Here is a 22,908-nt window from a genome sequence, read left to right on the forward strand (position 1 = left end):
ATTATTAAGGTTAATTGCAGGAATGACGGATCAAACCTGTTTGACCAATTAGTGCCAAGACATACAGGTATATAAGGACACCTGACAAAGTGGGTTGTCCGTCAACAACCAAACAAAAGTCTGAAGACAGCGAAATCACCATCATGTAGGTTCAATAAAACCCTTACTCATCAACTTACCAGTTAAGTTGCGCTTGCTCATAATTTTTTCTATTGCACAGTGAGATGGAGTACGTCTTGGGACAGAGAATTAGACGTGGGAGGGAGAGGGTCTACCGGCCCAGACACACCTGTCTCTCCCTCAGTCAGGAAGAATGTAGGCGTAAGCTACGCCTGACCCGTCAGGCTGTGACAGATGTCTGCCATCTCCTGGCAGATAAGCTGGGGACTGATGCACCCTGTCCTTATACCTTGCCCGTCGCAGTGAAGGTTACATCTGCCCTGCATTTCTATGTGTCTGGGTCGTTCCAGCACCCCTAAGGCATTTCACAATCTGCCTTAAGTCTGGCTATACATGCAGTGACATCGGGTCTAGTCCGGCATGCTGGGGAAAACATCAAATTCCCCGTCACACCTGACAGCTAGGAAAGAGAGAAGCAGACGTTTTGGGCCAAGTATGGGTTCCCTGGTGTCCTTGGTGCTGTAGACTACACCCATGTGCAGCTACGTGCCCAATCAGAAAACACACTGATATACATCAACCGCAAGGGAACCCATTCAATCAACGTGCAAGTAATTTGCGATGCGAATAGTATAATCACCCATGCGTTTGCTAATTACCCTGGCTCGACGACTCGTTCATACTGGCAAACTTTGCCATTCCTGCCATCTTCGAGGGGAATCCCCCATTGGATGGGTGGCTGTTAGGGGACAACGGCTATCCGTTAAAGACATGGCTGATAACACCATTTATCATGCCAGCAACTGTAGATGAAATGCTGTTTAATAGAAAACGCACACAAACACACAGTGTAATGGAACAGACATTTGGCATACTGAAAATGTGCTTCAGGTGTTTGGACAGGTCAGGAGGTACTTTACAGTACAGTCCTCAGAAGGTCGCAGCATTTTTTGTGGCTTGTATTTCTACACAACACTTCCATGAATCATGGATGGGTTGATGGCATAAATGAGGAAATATTAGAGGACTTAAGGAAACGTGAAGTGGAACTGCATGTGCCAATGCCACTTAACTCAAATGCCCCAGCAGCAGCACGGGAGAGGAGAGCTCATTTGACAGAAGAGCTGCATCGTCTAAATTGAGGTAAGCAAAGTCATCTCGGTTTAATGTTTGACTACATTGCAAAAATAACACCATGCATTCATAACCTTGTGATTCAGTGACAGTGAGGCCAAAACATTAGAAAGCGTCTGTGTGATTTCTTTATTCACATTGTCAAAACAAGTCAATAGCAAACTGAACAAAAGAATACAAACGGAAATAAGTTCAAAAAGATTTTAACAGAAACTAATTCTACTTCCGTCCTCTGACAGGCATGCGGCACCTGACACTTCCCAGAGTGGCAATGCGCGATGTTCTCCTGGTGGAGCGGATGGATGGAGTAGGGGGAGGATGAGAAAGGGGCACAACAGGAGGAGGGAGGGGCACAACTGGAGGGGAAAGGGGCACAACTGGAGGAGGGAGGGGCACAACAGGAGGAGGGAGGGGCACAACAGGAGGAGGGAGGGGCACAACAGGGGCAGGTGTTGGATCAGGAAACCCACGCTCTATGGCTGCAGCAATCCTCTCCAAGCTTGCGGCGATGCACCCGAGAGGCTCCAGCAACATCGCCACCCAGTCAAGACGGGCATTCGTACTTTGCCGCATCTCGGACAGCTCCCGCTCCGGCGTGTCAAACCCGGTTTGCTGGAGCTGCAGGAACGGGTGGTCCTCGTGGGTTTCTCCCGTCCCCACACAATTTAATTTTGTTGTCTTTTATGGCCCTGACGAGAACGTCGGGTCTCCTCTGCTGTGAATCGCTCCTGGCGTGCGCCTGGCAAATCCGCCGTCATAATAGCAATCCGCCATGGAACAACTGCTCTTAAAGGGAATGCGAGATGATGCTCTAATTGGTTATCCACACAGTGAGGAATCAGCTTTCCTGTTAAAATATAAAAACTGATTCTTTATTGACACACGCATGCTGCATGCACGGGTTGCATGTCAATCTCATCTGCGGATCTCTTTGGTTATCACATTATAGTTGAGAGCGCATTACTGTTACTCTATTTGGCACGACCACCAGACCCTAGAATGTTCAGCCCCTCTGCTGCTATTGGTGGAGGACAACCAAAAGTCCCTCCTACACAGCCCTGGATCAATCATTGTCCACTGCAGGTAAGTTCCAGTTTAGGTTGTGTGTGTGTATGCAAGTTAACCAGTTGTGGTCTCCTGCCCCTCCCCAGTGCCAGGCATTGGTAGAACTGGTTGCTTCATCACCAGTTGTATCAGTTGTCAACAACTTAGACACTTGGTGGACATACTAAGATTTGTATGCTGTCTACATTTGAACAGATGCTCGAGCACCCTGCACCCATTCCAAACCCCACCACCACCACCACCACCACCGCCACCACCACCACCACCACCACCACCACCACCGCTACCAATTGTTCTCCCTTCGTTAGCAAATGCTTCTCCGTCCCTCTGTCTCCATTTTACTGTCTCTCTTATCCCATCCTCTCTGTCCCCCCTCTTCCTCACATTTCACTTCCTACTTGACAACTCTCCTCTCCCTACTGGGGTGGTATGGTCCAGACTAGTTCCTGTCTGCCATCCTGGCCCAGTTCAGCACAGAGCTGGAGATGCAACCCACCAGACCGCAGGAAGACCAAGGGAACCCAGAGAGACAGGGGAACATGGAGAGCACAGAGAAGAGAGAGAGAGAGCAGAGGCAACGTAGAGACAGAGATGACCTGGTCATCAGGTCCAGTGCTGACAGCACAGCTTCAGAAACAATATGACATCATCACACTACGCCGACATCTGGAGCACTACTCAGTGTGTGGCACAGTGATCAACTATTCTACTTACCTAGTCCCAGTTCTCATAAGGTTATCTGTTATCAATGTTATTTTCTGAAGCATAAATGAGGACATTGAGACAAATGTATATGTATCTTCATGGATATGTTAATTAAATTGTAATATGTGACATTGTTTAAAATATTTCTTCACCTTCAGTTTTATACAGAAGTAAAGTGTCTGTGTGCTATTATTGTGACACACAATAATTAGCCTCTGTGTGGCTGCAGTCCTGATATGGAGATGTCACAAGCCTAAACACAAACAGCTTAGCAATTACGAGGGAAATATTTATTATTACTCAAATTAAATTATGAATAGCTCTGTTATGCATTTCAGAGTGGGAAAAGGCTACGGTGGTTGCTGAAGTGACAGATCCTCTCTGTCTCCAAAGTCAGGTCAGGAAGCAAGCGGCTGCCTCTACTGGTGAGTCTCGCAGCTAAAACAGAACGCCTTGGAAAGAGCTGCAGAGATCCTGCAGAAGAATCCTTTAATGGACTTCTTCTTCTTCTTCTGTTTCTCTACGCTGGAGGACTCAGCAGGATCTGGGCCTGGACAGGCAACACCATCACACAACAGGAGATGATGTCACACATAACCAGCACTGTCCATTTACTTGAAAAGAGTATGAGTGTGTGTGTGCGTGTATGTGTGTGTATGTGTGTAATGGTGGGAGAGCCAACTAAAGTGGGAAAGCCTAAATGAACAAAAATGATCTGACAATATATCATGACAATATATCATGATCTCACTTCCACAGTTGAGGGGAGTAACTGAGGTAGTCTTCTTCTGTCCTTTGGCAGCAGCACTCTGTGTGACCTTGCTGACAGCATTGGTCTTCTTTTTCATCTGGGATGGAAGTGAGACCAAAGACAAACATAATTCCTTAAAATGATTAAGTGTTTTACATTATGTTGACAGGAAATAAATGAGCAAAGTCTAGTTCAGGCATGGCACTCTGGCAGCGCGCGTCATCCGCTCATTAACTACACCTGTTTTAGCCTGCTCAAGCCCATTGAGCTACGTCCGATTAGGCGGCATTCAAAGGCTGCGCAGATACACACACACACACACACACACTCACCCCCGGTTGCTGTATGATCTGTGCTGCAGCCAACCTCCACCCTCCCCTTCTCCCCCTTGTTGTCTGTATGTTCTATCCATCAGGGGGATTATATCTCTATTTGCTCCCTCCCTCATATTCTATGTATGTGTGTTGCTCGCTAATGCTGCTCGCTAAGGTAGGGACTGGGTCTCCTAGATACATACACTGCCAAAGTCAAACCTATTTCCATGTCTATGGTTATCAATAAATGCTCAAATCTAATACGTGAGTGTCTTGACTGAACTACATGAACTGAAACTATCTAATGTGGTGGGATGAGTGTAGCTACAGTATGTGGTAGAGCATTTGGCTGTGGATCAAGATGTCAGAGGTTCAAATCCTCCGTGTGTATGGCTTTGAATAAAGAAATCTGCTAAATAACTACATCTACTGTTTACTACTCATACATAATGTATTCTACAAATGCATACTTTGAACCCTTTCTTGTCCTGGACTGCGTTCAGGTCAGGTCTACCCAGTGCCAGTGTGTGTGGAGTTGTTTTCAGCTTACCAAGGTGAACCATCTTTGGAGGCCGGAGGGTTTGGTCTTTCTCAGATGTTCCAGATTGTCTCCATCTGGGCAGGGGTCCAGAGCCATGGAGCTCCTGGAGATGGAGGAGCTGTTGGAGGTTTGGGAGTGCGAAGAGGAGGATAAATCAAAGTTGGAGGAAGAGGAGGAATGGCAGAACCGGGAGGTGGAGGAGGATAAATCAAAGTTGGAGGAAGAGGAGGAATGGCAGAACCGGGAGGTGGAGGAGGATAAATCAGAGGTAGAGGAAGAGGAGGAATGGCAGAACCGGGAGTCTGAGGCGGATGAGGAGCTATCGTCAAAGAGCTCAGATCCGTCATCTATCCTCACATTTGTTCTGAAGCTGGAGCTTCCATAGGCCTTTTCCAAGCCAGCAGAGTCCTGAGCATTGTCCTTCTCCTCACAACCTGTTTCAAAACGGACGGTAACATCCGACACAGCACACAGGGCACTGGGCCCGGAGGTTGTCCAAACCTCCTTGATCAGAACCTCCCCGGGCTGGATGGAGGGGGTCTCAGAGGGCCTTGGGGGCAACCAGGAAAGCACCTGGACCTGCTTAGAGAAACCTGAAGCTCCATCATCCTTCCCATCTTCCTCGATATTCATTTCCGTGGCAACGTTGATGGCTTTGGTCAGGCAAGCTGACATTTCTTCGTTGTTGGGGACAATGATATCAACCTTCTCCGACTGGCAAACTTCCTGGTTGGTGAAATCTAAACTCGACTCTGGGTTGGGACTTCCTGTTGTCAATTCCTGGTCAGTGGCTTCAGAAGAGGAGCTGCTAAGGAGATCCGCCAGCCTGGCCATGGCCTCAGCATCAAGGCCTAGCACAACAAAACACACTCACACTTTTAAGAATCCTATTATTATTATAGCTATTACCAATACTTTTCTTTAAACAGTGATTGACTTTGATCGCTAACATTAATATTATGGTTATTAACTATACCTACACTGTCATTCAGCAGTACTGTAACACTTACAACTCTAGTTAGACAATGTTACTAGTTGCCCGAACGCCTGAATTCCCTTCGGGATCAATATAGTGATTGAGTAAAAAATGTCTCTACCTTTGTTGACCATGGCCATGGCTTTTTCTGGGTCACTGCAGGTACAGTGAAGGACATCTCCCACCTTAACGGTTAACACCTCAGATATGGCCTCTAGTGCCCCCCTCTGGTCCTGGCTGGCAGAGGAAGATGGCCGCAGCCTGCTCTGTGAGCTGTTTCTACCAACAATCCCTTGGCTGGGGCCCGGCGGAAACTTGATGGACCAGTCCAGAGACGAGTCGCTGCTGTCAATGTCGTCTAAGGATGCATTGCTGTCGGAGTCGGCCCTGTCCTCCTTCCACATCCATTTGAGGTGATCGTTCATCAGGACACGTTCGTCCGGAAGAAAGACGACCAGGCCAAGGAAGTTCTCCATCAGTTGATTGAAGGCCAAGTGGAGGAAGTTGTACGTCAGAGGACTGAAGAGCTCCCAATCCAAGCACTGCTTTGCCTCCAGGCTCTGGACGTTGGGCTGGGAGGGACAGCGGCATGCCGAGGGAAATCGTCCCATCTGTGTCTCCAGGAGCAGATGATATATGTGAATAATCAGCTCCTCGGAGAAGCAGTCGATCCTCGCCTGCAACACCCTCGTACCCGTGCTTTGGGACACCAGCAGGCGGTCCAGGTCGTACTCGGCCTGGTCGAAGGACGAGACGGAGGAGCCATCGTCACTTTCGCAGTCTTCGTCATCAGTGACTGATCTGGAGGCCGAGTGTGCCATCTGCACAATAGTGTCCAGCATTTTTTGAGCAGTGAGGTTAAGGTCGTGGCAACTAGCAACACTGTTTGCCTCACTCCTGGGACTAGGGCTCCTGGTGGCTGACTTAGAGAAGAAAGGAGTGGTCTCCTCCTTCTGCAGGTTCTTTTCCTCCTGCTCCTCCTTCCTGGCAGAGCTGCACTCCTCTTGCTGGGTGTAGAGAGGGAGGCTTTCCTGACACGAGGGTGTGCAAGCCTCCTTCTCCTCCCTTCCCTGGACCGTGTTTCCCAGCAGCTCTCCCTGGCTACTGCTGCTGCTCCTCCTGCTTCTTACAACACCCTGGAGGATGTCAGGTTGGTCTGAGCCCTGAGAAGAGGCCCGGACCTGGGACTGACAAGAGCATGAACTCTCCCTCCTGAGGTCTGGAGAAGCCACAGGGATGAAACATATCTTCTCACTCAACACCCCAGATTGGTCTGCCAAAGAAGATCTGCTGCTCACGGAGACACAGTTGCTGTGGGAGGAAGCGGCAGACAGCTGGTCTTGGCTGAGGTGATGGACCTGGTAAAGGGCCATGGCGGGCAGCACTCCCTCATTGACCACATGGAGAACCCACTCCATCATCTCCTCTAAATGCTTCTCCAGCTCAGCTATGTTCTTGTTCTGAGAGAGAGAGACAGACAGAGAGAGTGAGAGAGAGAAAGAGAGAGAGAGAGAGAGAGAGAGAGAGAGAGAGAGAGAGAGAGAGAGAGAGAGAGGAAAAGAAACAGAGAAAAGGGTGTGGAGAGAGAGGAGAGAAAGGCAACGTAAAAAAAGGGGGAGGAAGTTAAATCGCAGTACAGATACACATAGTTATTGTCAAGCTGAGTAAAAAAGTAATGTGTTAGAAAATAAACATCTTATTTACCTTTCTCAACAGGACCGTTTTGATGAGTCTCCACTGACTGTAACAAGAACAAGAACGCATTTGTCACACTCCCCTCTACAGTACAATGACAACTAATGACATATTGTAACATTGTGTTCATCAGGGCAGTAGCCTAAAGAGGACGTTAACAGGGACACTTACGAATGGAACATAATAGCTTCAAACAGAGGCTGGGGCGTGGGCTCCCGGGTCACTGGGTCATCCAGGGTGGGAGGTGAAGACGGTGGAGACTGAGCTGGAGGTCGGCGTGTAGTCAGAGGTGGAGACGGAGGTGATGTGGGTGGAGATGAAGGTGGAGGTAGAGAGAAGTTTGTTCTCTCCCCACCATCTGGTGTGGACCTGCACTTTAGGGTCTTGGGTTCCTCTGGGCTGAATGGCACAGAGGCTGATGGTCTTATTGGTGGAAGAACGCCTACATGTAGAGGAGAGTCACAGTGTGATTGGTGGATCCCTCTCTTGATAGAAAGTGATCATTCAATCGTGAATGTTGTACTTTTGATACATTCATAAACCAAAACTCACAGTAGCTGGTCTGGGACATGGAAGGCATCTTCACACATGCACCACCAATCACCTGCAGGCAAGACAAACGCTTAACAAGGCATCGTAACAGAGAAGTTATCAGAGTTGTTGGAGACGTGGAGGTAGATTGAGTTGAGGGGAGTCGGTGGTGTCTGTAGTACCCAGTGAGGGGATGAGGGCCTTTTACTCACCATCCTGCCTGGTCCTGCCAGTTTCCGGGCCAGGTGTGAACCTTGTTCAGCAGCTGGCGTACGGCCTCCAGTGCCCACATCAACCCTCCAGGACTCTGCCTGGGGCCCCTTGTTAGCCCCTCCAGTTTGGTCCGATCCTGCAGCCTTCCTGCCAGCCTCGGTCTTGCGGCCAGCCTTAGTGCATTGAGGAGGCAACGACTTTATTAATGGCAAAGGCGGATGTTACATGACCATAACGACATACTTGTATTGTTGCTTCCTCAACTTCCTCTCCCAACCTACTGGTCCATAGAATGAAACTGCTCACAATCAGAAGAAGCTCTGATAAGTCCCACAGGCATAGATTAAACTCTCAAATTGGTCATTCTGTGCCACATGGGTGAGGCATGTTTTTCCAAAGCACTTTTATCAGAATTATATTGTATTGATGTTAATGTTACACTATCTGGTCAAAATCAGATGCCATTCCCTGGCTGTAACCACTGGAAAACTGTTCAACTACACTACACTTCTGATTCTTGATTATCTGCTGCACTTACTTTATGCAAATACCATAATTAATGTGTCATTTTGGATCAAATGAGTGTGCTAAATGAATATAATATCAAATGTGTTGAGGTTCTACAGGCAGCTGTTCTTACCTGGAGGAGGTCATGCTGTTGTGGGGACTTCCTGTCATGGGGCTGCAGGGGAGGAAACTTCAGTCCAAGCTCTGACCAACAAGGTGGCAGGGGCAACCGGGATGCAGTTGTGTCACGGAGACACGCAGGCTGGACACACACACACCATGTAAACACACATGCACACAAACAAAAAAGGTGCGGTAGGTGGAATTGAGGTTACAATTAGCAGTGAAACACGACAAGAGAGAGAGAGGTGCCTTGAACATAACTTTTGTTATCTTTTGATGAAGAAATATAACTTGGAATTAGGAAATATGACTAGGTTAGGTCGTGTCAAACACAACTTTCAGACTCACAATAAGTAATGAAATTATTCTCAATAATCTAGAGAACCACATATTTTCGTGTTTGAATCGTTGTAGCTACTTCAAGATGACCAGCCTTACCTTCTGTTTACTCCTCAATTCTAGTATTTTATGTTTTGAGATGTCATCCATGTTTTTACACTTGGTAAGGATGACAAATGAAGAAATCACTTCTGTAAAATGAAAAGTTTCTTGACTCTTTGCCTACGAAGCATTTTTTTTCATCACTGACATATCTTACTTCTTTGGATGAGTTATAATCATTTGGTAAAGTGCGTCACAATCGCTGTATGCGTCATAATGTCCAGACTGTGCGGGGCCTGTTTTTCAAATAAATTGGTAGGGAAATTGTTAACAGTGTGAGTTGTACAGCGATTCTACGTCCTTTACCGAGAGCTATATAACTACCATACTGTAAGTCGCTCTAAGCGACTGTAAATCGCTCTCGTCTGCTAAATGCTAAATTAATAAATTTAAATGCTACTTTCACGTTAACCACACAGTGGAATCAGCTTTGCTGTTAAAATATATAAAGACTGAAGCGTTATTGACACACGCACGCTACATGCACGGGTGGCATGTCAATCTCATCAGCGGATCGCATTGGTTATCATATTATAATTGAGAGCGCATTATTGTTCCTCTATTTGGCATGACCACCAGACCCTAAAAATGTTCAGCTCCTCTGCTGCGATTGGTGGAGGACAACCAAAAGTCCCTCCCACACAGCCCTGGATCAATCATTGTCCACTGCAGGTAAGTTCCAGTTTAGGTTGAGTGTGTGTGTGTGTGTATGATAACCAGTTGTGGTCTCCTGCCCTTCTCCAGTGCCAGGCATTGGTAGAACTGGTTGCTTCATCACCAGTTTTATCAGTTGTCAACAACTTAGACACTTGGTGGACATACTAAGATTTGTATGCTGTCTACATTTGAACAGATGCTCGAGCACCCTGCACCCATTCCAAACCCCACCACCACCGCCACCACCACCGCCACCGCCACCACCACCACCACCGCTACCAATTGTTCTCCCTTCGTTAGCAAATGCTTCTCCATCCCTCTGTCTCCATTTTACCGTCTCTCTTATCCCATCCTCTCTGTCCCCCCTCTTCCTCACATTTCACTTCCTACTTGACACCCCTCCTCTCCCTACTAGGGTGGTATGGTCCAGACTAGTTCCTGTTTGCCATCCTGGCCCAGTTCAGCACAGAGCTGGAGATGCAACCCACCAGACCACAGGAAGACCAAGGGAACCCAGAGAGACAGGGGAACATGGAGAGCACAGAGAAGAGAGAGAGCAGAGGCAACGTAGAGACAGAGATGACCTGGTCATCAGGTCCAGTGCTGACAGCACAGCTTCAGAAACAATATGACATCATCACACTACGCCGACATCTGGAGCACTACTCAGTGTGTGGCACAGTGATCAGCTATTCTACTTACTAAGTCCCAGTTCTCATAAGGTTATCTGTTATCAATGTTATTTTCTGAAGCATACATGAGGACATTGAGACAAATGTATATGTATCTTCATGGATATGTTAATTAAATTGTAATATGTGACATTGTTTAAAATATTTCTTCACCTTCAGTTTTATACAGAAGTAAAGTGTCTGTGTGCTATTATTGTGACACACAATAATTAGCCTCTGTGTGGCTGCAGTCCTGATATGGAGATGTCACAAGCCTAAACACAAACAGCTTAGCAATTACGAGGGAAATATTTATTATTACTCAAATTAAATTATGAATAGCTCTGTTATGCATTTCAGAGTGGGAAAAGGCTACGGTGGTTGCTGAAGTGACAGATCCTCTCTGTCTCCAAAGTCAGGTCAGGAAGCAAGCGGCTGCCTCTACTGGTGAGTCTCGCAGCTAAAACAGAACGCCTTGGAAAGAGCTGCAGAGATCCTGCAGAAGAATCCTTTAATGGACTTCTTCTTCTTCTTCTGTTTCTCTACGCTGGAGGACTCAGCAGGATCTGGGCCTGGACAGGCAACACCATCACACAACAGGAGATGATGTCACACATAACCAGCACTGTCCATTTACTTGAAAAGAGTATGAGTGTGTGTGTGCGTGTATGTGTGTGTATGTGTGTAATGGTGGGAGAGCCAACTAAAGTGGGAAAGCCTAAATGAACAAAAATGATCTGACAATATATCATGACAATATATCATGATCTCACTTCCACAGTTGAGGGGAGTAACTGAGGTAGTCTTCTTCTGTCCTTTGGCAGCAGCACTCTGTGTGACCTTGCTGACAGCATTGGTCTTCTTTTTCATCTGGGATGGAAGTGAGACCAAAGACAAACATAATTCCTTAAAATGATTAAGTGTTTTACATTTTGTTGACAGGAAATAAATGAGCAAAGTCTAGTTCAGGCATGGCACTCTGGCAGCGCGCGTCATCCGCTCATTAACTACACCTGTGTTAGCCTGCTCAAGCCCATTGAGCTACGTCCGATTAGGCGGCATTCAAAGGCTGCGCAGATACACACACACACACACACACACTCACCCCCGGTTGCTGTATGATCTGTGCTGCAGCCAACCTCCACCCTCCCCTTCTCCCCCTTGTTGTCTGTATGTTCTATCCATCAGGGGGATTATATCTCTATTTGCTCCCTCCCTCATATTCTATGTATGTGTGTTGCTCGCTAATGCTGCTCGCTAAGGTAGGGACTGGGTCTCCTAGATACATACACTGCCAAAGTCAAACCTATTTCCATGTCTATGGTTATCAATAAATGCTCAAATCTAATACGTGAGTGTCTTGACTGAACTACATGAACTGAAACTATCTAATGTGGTGTATGAGTGTAGCTACAGTATGTGGTAGAGCATTTGGCTGTGGATCAAGATGTCAGAGGTTCAAATCCTCCGTGTGTATGGCTTTGAATAAAGAAATCTGCTAAATAACTACATCTACTGTTTACTACTCATACATAATGTATTCTACAAATGCATACTTTGAACCCTTTCTTGTCCTGGACTGCGTTCAGGTCAGGTCTACCCAGTGCCAGTGTGTGTGGAGTTGTTTTCAGCTTACCAAGGTGAACCATCTTTGGAGGCCGGAGGGTTTGGTCTTTCTCAGATGTTCCAGATTGTCTCCATCTGGGCAGGGGTCCAGAGCCATGGAGCTCCTGGAGATGGAGGAGCTGTTGGAGGTTTGGGAGTGCGAAGAGGAGGATAAATCAAAGTTGGAGGAAGAGGAGGAATGGCAGAACCGGGAGGTGGAGGAGGATAAATCAAAGTTGGAGGAAGAGGAGGAATGGCAGAACCGGGAGGTGGAGGAGGATAAATCAGAGGTAGAGGAAGAGGAGGAATGGCAGAACCGGGAGTCTGAGGCGGATGAGGAGCTATCGTCAAAGAGCTCAGATCCGTCATCTATCCTCACATTTGTTCTGAAGCTGGAGCTTCCATAGGCCTTTTCCAAGCCAGCAGAGTCCTGAGCATTGTCCTTCTCCTCACAACCTGTTTCAAAACGGACGGTAACATCCGACACAGCACACAGGGCACTGGGCCCGGAGGTTGTCCAAACCTCCTTGATCAGAACCTCCCCGGGCTGGATGGAGGGGGTCTCAGAGGGCCTTGGGGGCAACCAGGAAAGCACCTGGACCTGCTTAGAGAAACCTGAAGCTCCATCATCCTTCCCATCTTCCTCGATATTCATTTCCGTGGCAACGTTGATGGCTTTGGTCAGGCAAGCTGACATTTCTTCGTTGTTGGGGACAATGATATCAACCTTCTCCGACTGGCAAACTTCCTGGTTGGTGAAATCTAAACTCGACTCTGGGTTGGGACTTCCTGTTGTCAATTCCTGGTCAGTGGCTTCAGAAGAGGAGCTGCTAAGGAGATCCGCCAGCCTGGCCATGGCCTCAGCATCAAGGCCTAGCACAACAAAACACACTCACACTTTTAAGAATCCTATTATTATTATAGCTATTACCAATACTTTTCTTTAAACAGTGATTGACTTTGATCGCTAACATTAATATTATGGTTATTAACTATACCTACACTGTCATTCAGCAGTACTGTAACACTTACAACTCTAGTTAGACAATGTTACTAGTTGCCCGAACGCCTGAATTCCCTTCGGGATCAATATAGTGATTGAGTAAAAAATGTCTCTACCTTTGTTGACCATGGCCATGGCTTTTTCTGGGTCACTGCAGGTACAGTGAAGGACATCTCCCACCTTAACGGTTAACACCTCAGATATGGCCTCTAGTGCCCCCCTCTGGTCCTGGCTGGCAGAGGAAGATGGCCGCAGCCTGCTCTGTGAGCTGTTTCTACCAACAATCCCTTGGCTGGGGCCCGGCGGAAACTTGATGGACCAGTCCAGAGACGAGTCGCTGCTGTCACTGTCGTCTAAGGATGCATTGCTGTCGGAGTCGGCCCTGTCCTCCTTCCACATCCATTTGAGGTGATCGTTCATCAGGACACGTTCGTCCGGAAGAAAGACGACCAGGCCAAGGAAGTTCTCCATCAGTTGATTGAAGGCCAAGTGGAGGAAGTTGTACGTCAGAGGACTGAAGAGCTCCCAATCCAAGCACTGCTTTGCCTCCAGGCTCTGGACGTTGGGCTGGGAGGGACAGCGGCATGCCGAGGGAAATCGTCCCATCTGTGTCTCCAGGAGCAGATGATATATGTGAATAATCAGCTCCTCGGAGAAGCAGTCGATCCTCGCCTGCAACACCCTCGTACCCGTGCTTTGGGACACCAGCAGGCGGTCCAGGTCGTACTCGGCCTGGTCGAAGGACGAGACGGAGGAGCCATCGTCACTTTCGCAGTCTTCGTCATCAGTGACTGATCTGGAGGCCGAGTGTGCCATCTGCACAATAGTGTCCAGCATTTTTTGAGCAGTGAGGTTAAGGTCGTGGCAACTAGCAACACTGTTTGCCTCACTCCTGGGACTAGGGCTCCTGGTGGCTGACTTAGAGAAGAAAGGAGTGGTCTCCTCCTTCTGAAGGTTCTTTTCCTCCTGCTCCTCCTTCCTGGCAGAGCTGCACTCCTCTTGCTGGGTGTAGAGAGGGAGGCTTTCCTGACACGAGGGTGTGCAAGCCTCCTTCTCCTCCCTTCCCTGGACCGTGTTTCCCAGCAGCTCTCCCTGGCTACTGCTGCTGCTCCTCCTGCTTCTTACAACACCCTGGAGGATGTCAGGTTGGTCTGAGCCCTGAGAAGAGGCCCGGACCTGGGACTGACAAGAGCATGGACTCTCCCTCCTGAGGTCTGGAGAAGCCACAGGGATGAAACATATCTTCTCACTCAACACCCCAGATTGGTCTGCCAAAGAAGATCTGCTGCTCACGGAGACACAGTTGCTGTGGGAGGAAGCGGCAGACAGCTGGTCTTGGCTGAGGTGATGGACCTGGTAAAGGGCCATGGCGGGCAGCACTCCCTCATTGACCACATGGAGAACCCACTCCATCATCTCCTCTAAATGCTTCTCCAGCTCAGCTATGTTCTTGTTCTGAGAGAGAGAGACAGACAGAGAGAGTGAGAGAGAGAAGAGAGAGAGAGAGAGAGAGAGAGAGAGAGAGAGAGAGAGAGAGAGAGAGAGAGAGAGAGAGAGAAAAGAAACAGAGAAAAGGGTGTGGAGAGAGAGGAGAGAAAGGCAACGTAAAAAAAGGGGGAGGAAGTTAAATCGCAGTACAGATACACATAGTTATTGTCAAGCTGAGTAAAAAAGTAATGTGTTAGAAAATAAACATCTTATTTACCTTTCTCAACAGGACCGTTTTGATGAGTCTCCACTGACTGTAACAAGAACAAGAACGCATTTGTCACACTCCCCTCTACAGTACAATGACAACTAATGACATATTGTAACATTGTGTTCATCAGGGCAGTAGCCTAAAGAGGACGTTAACAGGGACACTTACGAATGGAACATAATAGCTTCAAACAGAGGCTGGGGCGTGGGCTCCCGGGTCACTGGGTCATCCAGGGTGGGAGGTGAAGACGGTGGAGACTGAGCTGGAGGTCGGCGTGTAGTCAGAGGTGGAGACGGAGGTGATGTGGGTGGAGATGAAGGTGGAGGTAGAGAGAAGTTTGTTCTCTCCCCACCATCTGGTGTGGACCTGCACTTTAGGGTCTTGGGTTCCTCTGGGCTGAATGGCACAGAGGCTGATGGTCTTATTGGTGGAAGAACGCCTACATGTAGAGGAGAGTCACAGTGTGATTGGTGGATCCCTCTCTTGATAGAAAGTGATCATTCAATCGTGAATGTTGTACTTTTGATACATTCATAAACCAAAACTCACAGTAGCTGGTCTGGGACATGGAAGGCATCTTCACACATGCACCACCAATCACCTGCAGGCAAGACAAACGCTTAACAAGGCATCGTAACAGAGAAGTTATCAGAGTTGTTGGAGACGTGGAGGTAGATTGAGTTGAGGGGAGTCGGTGGTGTCTGTAGTACCCAGTGAGGGGATGAGGGCCTTTTACTCACCATCCTGCCTGGTCCTGCCAGTTTCCGGGCCAGGTGTGAACCTTGTTCAGCAGCTGGCGTACGGCCTCCAGTGCCCACATCAACCCTCCAGGACTCTGCCTGGGGCCCCTTGTTAGCCCCTCCAGTTTGGTCCGATCCTGCAGCCTTCCTGCCAGCCTCGGTCTTGCGGCCAGCCTTAGTGCATTGAGGAGGCAACGACTTTATTAATGGCAAAGGCGGATGTTACATGACCATAACGACATACTTGTATTGTTGCTTCCTCAACTTCCTCTCCCAACCTACTGGTCCATAGAATGAAACTGCTCACAATCAGAAGAAGCTCTGATAAGTCCCACAGGCATAGATTAAACTCTCAAATTGGTCATTCTGTGCCACATGGGTGAGGCATGTTTTTCCAAAGCACTTTTATCAGAATTATATTGTATTGATGTTAATGTTACACTATCTGGTCAAAATCAGATGCCATTCCCTGGCTGTAACCACTGGAAAACTGTTCAACTACACTACACTTCTGATTCTTGATTATCTGCTGCACTTACTTTATGCAAATACCATAATTAATGTGTCATTTTGGATCAAATGAGTGTGCTAAATGAATATAATATCAAATGTGTTGAGTTTCTACAGGCAGCTGTTCTTACCTGGAGGAGGTCATGCTGTTGTGGGGACTTCCTGTCATGGGGCTGCAGGGGAGGAAACTTCAGTCCAAGCTCTGACCAACAAGGTGGCAGGGGCAACCGGGATGCAGTTGTGTCACGGAGACACGCAGGCTGGACACACACACACCATGTAAACACACATGCACACAAACAAAAAAGGTGCGGTAGGTGGAATTGAGGTTACAATTAGCAGTGAAACACGACAAGAGAGAGAGAGGTGCCTTGAACATAACTTTTGTTATCTTTTGATGAAGAAATATAACTTGGAATTAGGAAATATGACTAGGTTAGGTCGTGTCAAACACAACTTTCAGACTCACAATAAGTAATGAAATTATTCTCAATAATCTAGAGAACCACATATTTTCGTGTTTGAATCGTTGTAGCTACTTCAAGATGACCAGCCTTACCTTCTGTTTACTCCTCAATTCTAGTATTTTATGTTTTGAGATGTCATCCATGTTTTTACACTTGGTAAGGATGACAAATGAAGAAATCACTTCTGTAAAATGAAAAGTTTCTTGACTCTTTGCCTACGAAGCATTTTCTTTCATCACTGACATATCTTACTTCTTTGGATGAGTTATAATCATTTGGTAAAGTGCGTCACAATCGCTGTATGCGTCATAATGTCCAGACTGTGCGGGGCCTGTTTTTCAAATAAATTGGTAGGGAAATTGTTAACAGTGTGAGTTGTACAGCGATTCTACGTCCTTTACCGAGAGCTATATAACTACCATACTGTAAGTCGCTCTAAGCGACTGTAAATCGCTCTCGTCTGCTAAATGCTAAATTAATAAATTTAAATGCTACTTTCACGTTAACCACACAGTGGAATCAGCTTTGCTGTTAAAATATATAAAGACTGAAGCGTTATTGACACACGCACGCTACATGCACGGGTGGCATGTCAATCTCATCAGCGGATCGCATTGGTTATCATATTATAATTGAGAGCGCATTATTGTTCCTCTATTTGGCATGACCACCAGACCCTAAAATGTTCAGCTCCTCTGCTGCGATTGGTGGAGGACAACCAAAAGTCCCTCCCACACAGCCCTGGATCAATCATTGTCCACTGCAGGTAAGTTCCAGTTTAGGTTGAGTGTGTGTGTGTGTGTATGATAACCAGTTGTGGTCTCCTGCCCTTCTCCAGTGCCAGGCATTGGTAGAACTGGTTGCTTCATCACCAGTTTTATCAGTTGTCAACAACTTAGACACTTGGTGGACATACTAAGATTTGTATGCTGTCTACATTTGAACAGATGCTCGAGCACCCTGCACCCATTCCAAACCCCACCACCACCGCCACCACCACCGCCACCGCCACCACCACCACCACCGCTACCAATTGTTCTCCCTTCGTTAGCAAATGCTTCTCCATCCCTCTGTCTCCATTTTACCGTCTCTCTTATCCCATCCTCTCTGTCCCCCCTCTTCCTCACATTTCACTTCCTACTTGACACCCCTCCTCTTCCTACTAGGGTGGTATGGTCCAGACTAGTTCCTGTTTGCCATCCTGGCCCAGTTCAGCACAGAGCTGGAGATGCAACCCACCAGACCACAGGAAGACCAAGGGAACCCAGAGAGACAGGGGAACGTGGAGAGCACAGAGAAGAGAGAGAGCAGAGGCAACGTAGAGACAGAGATGACCTGGTCATCAGGTCCAGTGCTGACAGCACAGCTTCAGAAACAATATGACATCATCACACTACGCCGACATCTGGAGCACTACTCAGTGTGTGGCACAGTGATCAGCTATTCTACTTACTAAGTCCCAGTTCTCATAAGGTTATCTGTTATCAATGTTATTTTCTGAAGCATACATGAGGACATTGAGACAAATGTATATGTATCTTCATGGATATGTTAATTAAATTGTAATATGTGACATTGTTTAAAATATTTCTTCACCTTCAGTTTTATACAGAAGTAAAGTGTCTGTGTGCTATTATTGTGACACACAATAATTAGCCTCTGTGTGGCTGCAGTCCTGATATGGAGATGTCACAAGCCTAAACACAAACAGCTTAGCAATTACGAGGGAAATATTTATTATTACTCAAATTAAATTATGAATAGCTCTGTTATGCATTTCAGAGTGGGAAAAGGCTACGGTGGTTGCTGAAGTGACAGATCCTCTCTGTCTCCAAAGTCAGGTCAGGAAGCAAGCGGCTGCCTCTACTGGTGAGTCTCGCAGCTAAAACAGAACGCCTTGGAAAGAGCTGCAGAGATCCTGCAGAAGAATCCTTTAATGGACTTCTTCTTCTTCTTCTGTTTCTCTACGCTGGAGGACTCAGCAGGATCTGGGCCTGGACAGGCAACACCATCACACAACAGGAGATGATGTCACACATAACCAGCACTGTCCATTTACTTGAAAAGAGTATGAGTGTGTGTGTGCGTGTATGTGTGTGTATGTGTGTAATGGTGGGAGAGCCAACTAAAGTGGGAAAGCCTAAATGAACAAAAATGATCTGACAATATATCATGACAATATATCATGATCTCACTTCCACAGTTGAGGGGAGTAACTGAGGTAGTCTTCTTCTGTCCTTTGGCAGCAGCACTCTGTGTGACCTTGCTGACAGCATTGGTCTTCTTTTTCATCTGGGATGGAAGTGAGACCAAAGACAAACATAATTCCTTAAAATGATTAAGTGTTTTACATTTTGTTGACAGGAAATAAATGAGCAAAGTCTAGTTCAGGCATGGCACTCTGGCAGCGCGCGTCATCCGCTCATTAACTACACCTGTGTTAGCCTGCTCAAGCCCATTGAGCTACGTCCGATTAGGCGGCATTCAAAGGCTGCGCAGATACACACACACACACACACACACTCACCCCCGGTTGCTGTATGATCTGTGCTGCAGCCAACCTCCACCCTCCCCTTCTCCCCCTTGTTGTCTGTATGTTCTATCCATCAGGGGGATTATATCTCTATTTGCTCCCTCCCTCATATTCTATGTATGTGTGTTGCTCGCTAATGCTGCTCGCTAAGGTAGGGACTGGGTCTCCTAGATACATACACTGCCAAAGTCAAACCTATTTCCATGTCTATGGTTATCAATAAATGCTCAAATCTAATACGTGAGTGTCTTGACTGAACTACATGAACTGAAACTATCTAATGTGGTGGGATGAGTGTAGCTACAGTATGTGGTAGAGCATTTGGCTGTGGATCAAGATGTCAGAGGTTCAAATCCTCCGTGTGTATGGCTTTGAATAAAGAAATCTGCTAAATAACTACATCTACTGTTTACTACTCATACATAATGTATTCTACAAATGCATACTTTGAACCCTTTCTTGTCCTGGACTGCGTTCAGGTCAGGTCTACCCAGTGCCAGTGTGTGTGGAGTTGTTTTCAGCTTACCAAGGTGAACCATCTTTGGAGGCCGGAGGGTTTGGTCTTTCTCAGATGTTCCAGATTGTCTCCATCTGGGCAGGGGTCCAGAACCATGGAGCTCCTGGAGATGGAGGAGCTGTTGGAGGTTTGGGAGTGCGAAGAGGAAGATAAATCAAAGTTGGAGGAAGAGGAGGAATGGCAGAACCGGGAGGTGGAGGAGGATAAATCAAAGTTGGAGGAAGAGGAGGAATAGCAGAACCGGGAGGTGGAGGAGGATAAATCAGAGGTAGAGGAAGAGGAGGAATGGCAGAACCGGGAGTCTGAGGCGGATGAGGAGCTATCGTCAAAGAGCTCAGATCCGTCATCTATCCTCACATTTGTTCTGAAGCTGGAGCTTCCATTGGCCTTTTCCAAGCCAGCAGAGTCCTGAGCATTGTCCTTCTCCTCACAACCTGTTTCAAAACGGACGGTAACATCAGACACAGCACACAGGGCACTGGGCCCGGAGGTTGTCCAAACCTCCTTGATCAGAACCTCCCCGGGCTGGATGGAGGGGGTCTCAGAGGGCCTTGGGGGCAACCAGGAAAGCACCTGGACCTGCTTAGAGAAACCTGAAGCTCCATCATCCTTCCCATCTTCCTCGATATTCATTTCCCTGGCAACGTTGATGGCTTTGGTCAGGCAAGCTGACATTTCTTCGTTGTTGGGGACAATGATATCAACCTTCTCCGACTGGCAAACTTCCTGGTTGGTGAAACCTAAACTCGACTCTGGGTTGGGACTTCCTGTTGTCAATTCCTGGTCAGTGGCTTCAGAAGAGGAGCTGCTAAGGAGATCCGCCAGCCTGGCCATGGCCTCAGCATCAAGGCCTAGCACAACAAAACACACTCACACTTTTAAGAATCCTATTATTATTATTATTATTATAGCTATTACCAATACTTTTCTTTAAACAGTGATTGACTTTGATCGCTAACATTCATATTATGGTTATTAACTATACCTACACTGTCATTCAGCAGTACTGTAACACTTACAACTCTAGTTAGACAATGTTACTAGTTGCCCGAACGCCTGAATTCCCTTCGGGATCAATATAGTGATTGAGTAAAAAATGTCTCTACCTTTGTTGACCATGGCCATGGCTTTTTCTGGGTCACTGCAGGTACAGTGAAGGACATCTCCCACCTTAACGGTTAACACCTCAGATATGGCCTCTAGTGCCCCCCTCTGGTCCTGGCTGGCAGAGGAAGATGGCCGCAGCCTGCTCTGTGAGCTGTTTCTACCAACAATCCCTTGGCTGGGGCCCGGCGGAAACTTGATGGACCAGTCCAGAGACGAGTCGCTGCTGTCACTGTCGTCTAAGGATGCATTGCTGTCGGAGTCGGCCCTGTCCTCCTTCCACATCCATTTGAGGTGATCGTTCATCAGGACACGTTCGTCCGGAAGAAAGATGACCAGGCCAAGGAAGTTCTCCATCAGTTGATTGAAGGCCAAGTGGAGGAAGTTGTACGTCAGAGGACTGAAGAGCTCCCAATCCAAGCACTGCTTTGCCTCCAGGCTCTGGACGTTGGGCTGGGAGGGACAGCGGCATGCCGAGGGAAATCGTCCCATCTGTGTCTCCAGGAGCAGATGATATATGTGAATAATCAGCTCCTCGGAGAAGCAGTCGATCCTCGCCTGCAACACCCTCGTACCCGTGCTTTGGGACACCAGCAGGCGGTCCAGGTCGTACTCGGCCTGGTCGAAGGACGAGACGGAGGAGCCATCGTCACTTTCGCAGTCTTCGTCATCAGTGACTGATCTGGAGGCCGAGTGTGCCATCTGCACAATAGTGTCCAGCATTTTTTGAGCAGTGAGGTTAAGGTCGTGGCAACTAGCAACACTGTTTGCCTCACTCCTGGGACTAGGGCTCCTGGTGGCTGACTTAGAGAAGAAAGGAGTGGTCTCCTCCTTCTGCAGGTTCTTTTCCTCCTGCTCCTCCTTCCTGGCAGAGCTGCACTCCTCTTGCTGGGTGTAGAGAGGGAGGCTTTCCTGACACGAGGGTGTGCAAGCCTCCTTCTCCTCCCTTCCCTGGACCGTGTTTCCCAGCAGCTCTCCCTGGCTACTGCTGCTGCTCCTCCTGCTTCTTACAACACCCTGGAGGATGTCAGGTTGGTCTGAGCCCTGAGAAGAGGCCCAGACCTGGGACTGACAAGAGCATGAACTCTCCCTCCTGAGGTCTGGAGAAGCCACAGGGATGAAACATATCTTCTCACTCAACACCCCAGATTGGTCTGCCAAAGAAGATCTGCTGCTCACGGAGACACAGTTGCTGTGGGAGGAAGCGGCAGACAGCTGGTCTTGGCTGAGGTGATGGACCTGGTAAAGGGCCATGGCGGGCAGCACTCCCTCATTGACCACATGGAGAACCCACTCCATCATCTCCTCTAAATGCTTCTCCAGCTCAGCTATGTTCTTGTTCTGAGAGAGAGAGACAGACAGAGAGAGTGAGAGAGAGAAAGAGAGAGAGAGAGAGAGAGAGAGAGAGAGAGAGAGAGAGAGAGAGAGAGAGAGAGAGAGAGAGAGAGAGAGAGAGGAAAAGAAACAGAGAAAAGGGTGTGGAGAGAGAGGAGAGAAAGACAACGTAAAAAAAGGGGGAGGAAGTTAAATCGCAGTACAGATACACATAGTTATTGTCAAGCTGAGTAAAAAAGTAATGTGTTAGAAAATAAACATCTTATTTACCTTTCTCAACAGGACCGTTTTGATGAGTCTCCACTGACTGTAACAAGAACAAGAACGCATTTGTCACACTCCCCTCTACAGTACAATGACAACTAATGACATATTGTAACATTGTGTTCATCAGGGCAGTAGCCTAAAGAGGACGTTAACAGGGACACTTACGAATGGAACATAATAGCTTCAAACAGAGGCTGGGGCGTGGGCTCCCGGGTCACTGGGTCATCCAGGGTGGGAGGTGAAGACGGTGGAGACTGAGCTGGAGGTCGGCGTGTAGTCAGAGGTGGAGACGGAGGTGATGTGGGTGGAGATGAAGGTGGAGGTAGAGAGAAGTTTGTTCTCTCCCCACCATCTGGTGTGGACCTGCACTTTAGGGTCTTGGGTTCCTCTGGGCTGAATGGCACAGAGGCTGATGGTCTTATTGGTGGAAGAACGCCTACATGTAGAGGAGAGTCACAGTGTGATTGGTGGATCCCTCTCTTGATAGAAAGTGATCATTCAATCGTGAATGTTGTACTTTTGATACATTCATAAACCAAAACTCACAGTAGCTGGTCTGGGACATGGAAGGCATCTTCACACATGCACCACCAATCACCTGCAGGCAAGACAAACGCTTAACAAGGCATCGTAACAGAGAAGTTATCAGAGTTGTTGGAGACGTGGAGGTAGATTGAGTTGAGG

At 47.6% G+C, this 22,908-nt stretch overlaps 3 protein-coding genes and 2 long non-coding RNA genes across 7 annotated transcripts; all 5 read right to left on the reverse strand.

Moving 5' to 3' along the window:
• Positions 1-3,212: 3,212 nt before the first annotated feature.
• Positions 3,213-7,716, reverse strand: LOC146302827 (uncharacterized). 2 transcript variants are annotated; one of them, XM_084699187.1, is made up of 6 exons: positions 7,473-7,716; positions 7,311-7,347; positions 5,728-7,066; positions 4,640-5,481; positions 3,776-3,872; positions 3,213-3,574 (listed from the first exon to the last, which is right to left on the reverse strand). In XM_084699187.1, exons 1-6 carry the CDS (start codon positions 7,481-7,483, stop codon positions 3,444-3,446), a joined length of 2,457 nt encoding a protein of 818 aa, XP_084555313.1. In that variant the 5' UTR covers positions 7,484-7,716; the 3' UTR covers positions 3,213-3,443. The 2 variants fall into 2 exon arrangements, with proteins under 2 accessions (XP_084555313.1, XP_084555312.1); XM_084699186.1 differs by having other exon boundaries at positions 3,441-3,872.
• Positions 7,717-8,102: 386 nt separating this feature from the next.
• Positions 8,103-9,671, reverse strand: LOC146302828 (uncharacterized). Its single transcript, XR_014729938.1, has 3 exons — positions 9,114-9,671; positions 8,686-8,814; positions 8,103-8,218 (listed from the first exon to the last, which is right to left on the reverse strand). It is a non-coding gene; the product is annotated as an uncharacterized LOC146302828 (long non-coding RNA).
• A 983-nt stretch (positions 9,672-10,654) lies between these two features.
• LOC146302829 (uncharacterized) lies at positions 10,655-15,159 on the reverse strand. Of its 2 annotated transcripts, XM_084699190.1 has the most exons (6): positions 14,920-15,159; positions 14,758-14,794; positions 13,169-14,507; positions 12,081-12,922; positions 11,218-11,314; positions 10,655-11,016 (listed from the first exon to the last, which is right to left on the reverse strand). In XM_084699190.1, the coding sequence occupies exons 1-6, from the start codon at positions 14,928-14,930 to the stop codon at positions 10,886-10,888; spliced, it is 2,457 nt and encodes an 818-aa protein (XP_084555316.1). In that variant the 5' UTR covers positions 14,931-15,159; the 3' UTR covers positions 10,655-10,885. The 2 variants fall into 2 exon arrangements, with proteins under 2 accessions (XP_084555316.1, XP_084555315.1); XM_084699189.1 differs by having other exon boundaries at positions 10,883-11,314.
• A 390-nt stretch (positions 15,160-15,549) lies between these two features.
• LOC146302830 (uncharacterized) lies at positions 15,550-16,700 on the reverse strand. The gene is made up of 3 exons (XR_014754969.1): positions 16,561-16,700; positions 16,133-16,261; positions 15,550-15,665 (listed from the first exon to the last, which is right to left on the reverse strand). It is a non-coding gene; the product is annotated as an uncharacterized LOC146302830 (long non-coding RNA).
• Positions 16,701-18,167: 1,467 nt separating this feature from the next.
• LOC146302831 (uncharacterized) lies at positions 18,168-22,798 on the reverse strand. Its single transcript, XM_084698467.1, has 7 exons — positions 22,771-22,798; positions 22,390-22,660; positions 22,228-22,264; positions 20,625-21,963; positions 19,528-20,369; positions 18,664-18,760; positions 18,168-18,462 (listed from the first exon to the last, which is right to left on the reverse strand). The coding sequence occupies exons 1-7, from the start codon at positions 22,796-22,798 to the stop codon at positions 18,332-18,334; spliced, it is 2,745 nt and encodes a 914-aa protein (XP_084554593.1). The 3' UTR covers positions 18,168-18,331.
• Between the last annotated feature and the right edge of the window lie 110 nt (positions 22,799-22,908).

The sequence above is a fragment of the Hypomesus nipponensis genome, chromosome 1 (assembly GCF_054491055.1).
Source record: "Hypomesus nipponensis isolate SF chromosome 1, ASM5449105v1, whole genome shotgun sequence".
NCBI classification, from domain to species: Eukaryota; Metazoa; Chordata; class Actinopteri; order Osmeriformes; family Osmeridae; genus Hypomesus; species Hypomesus nipponensis.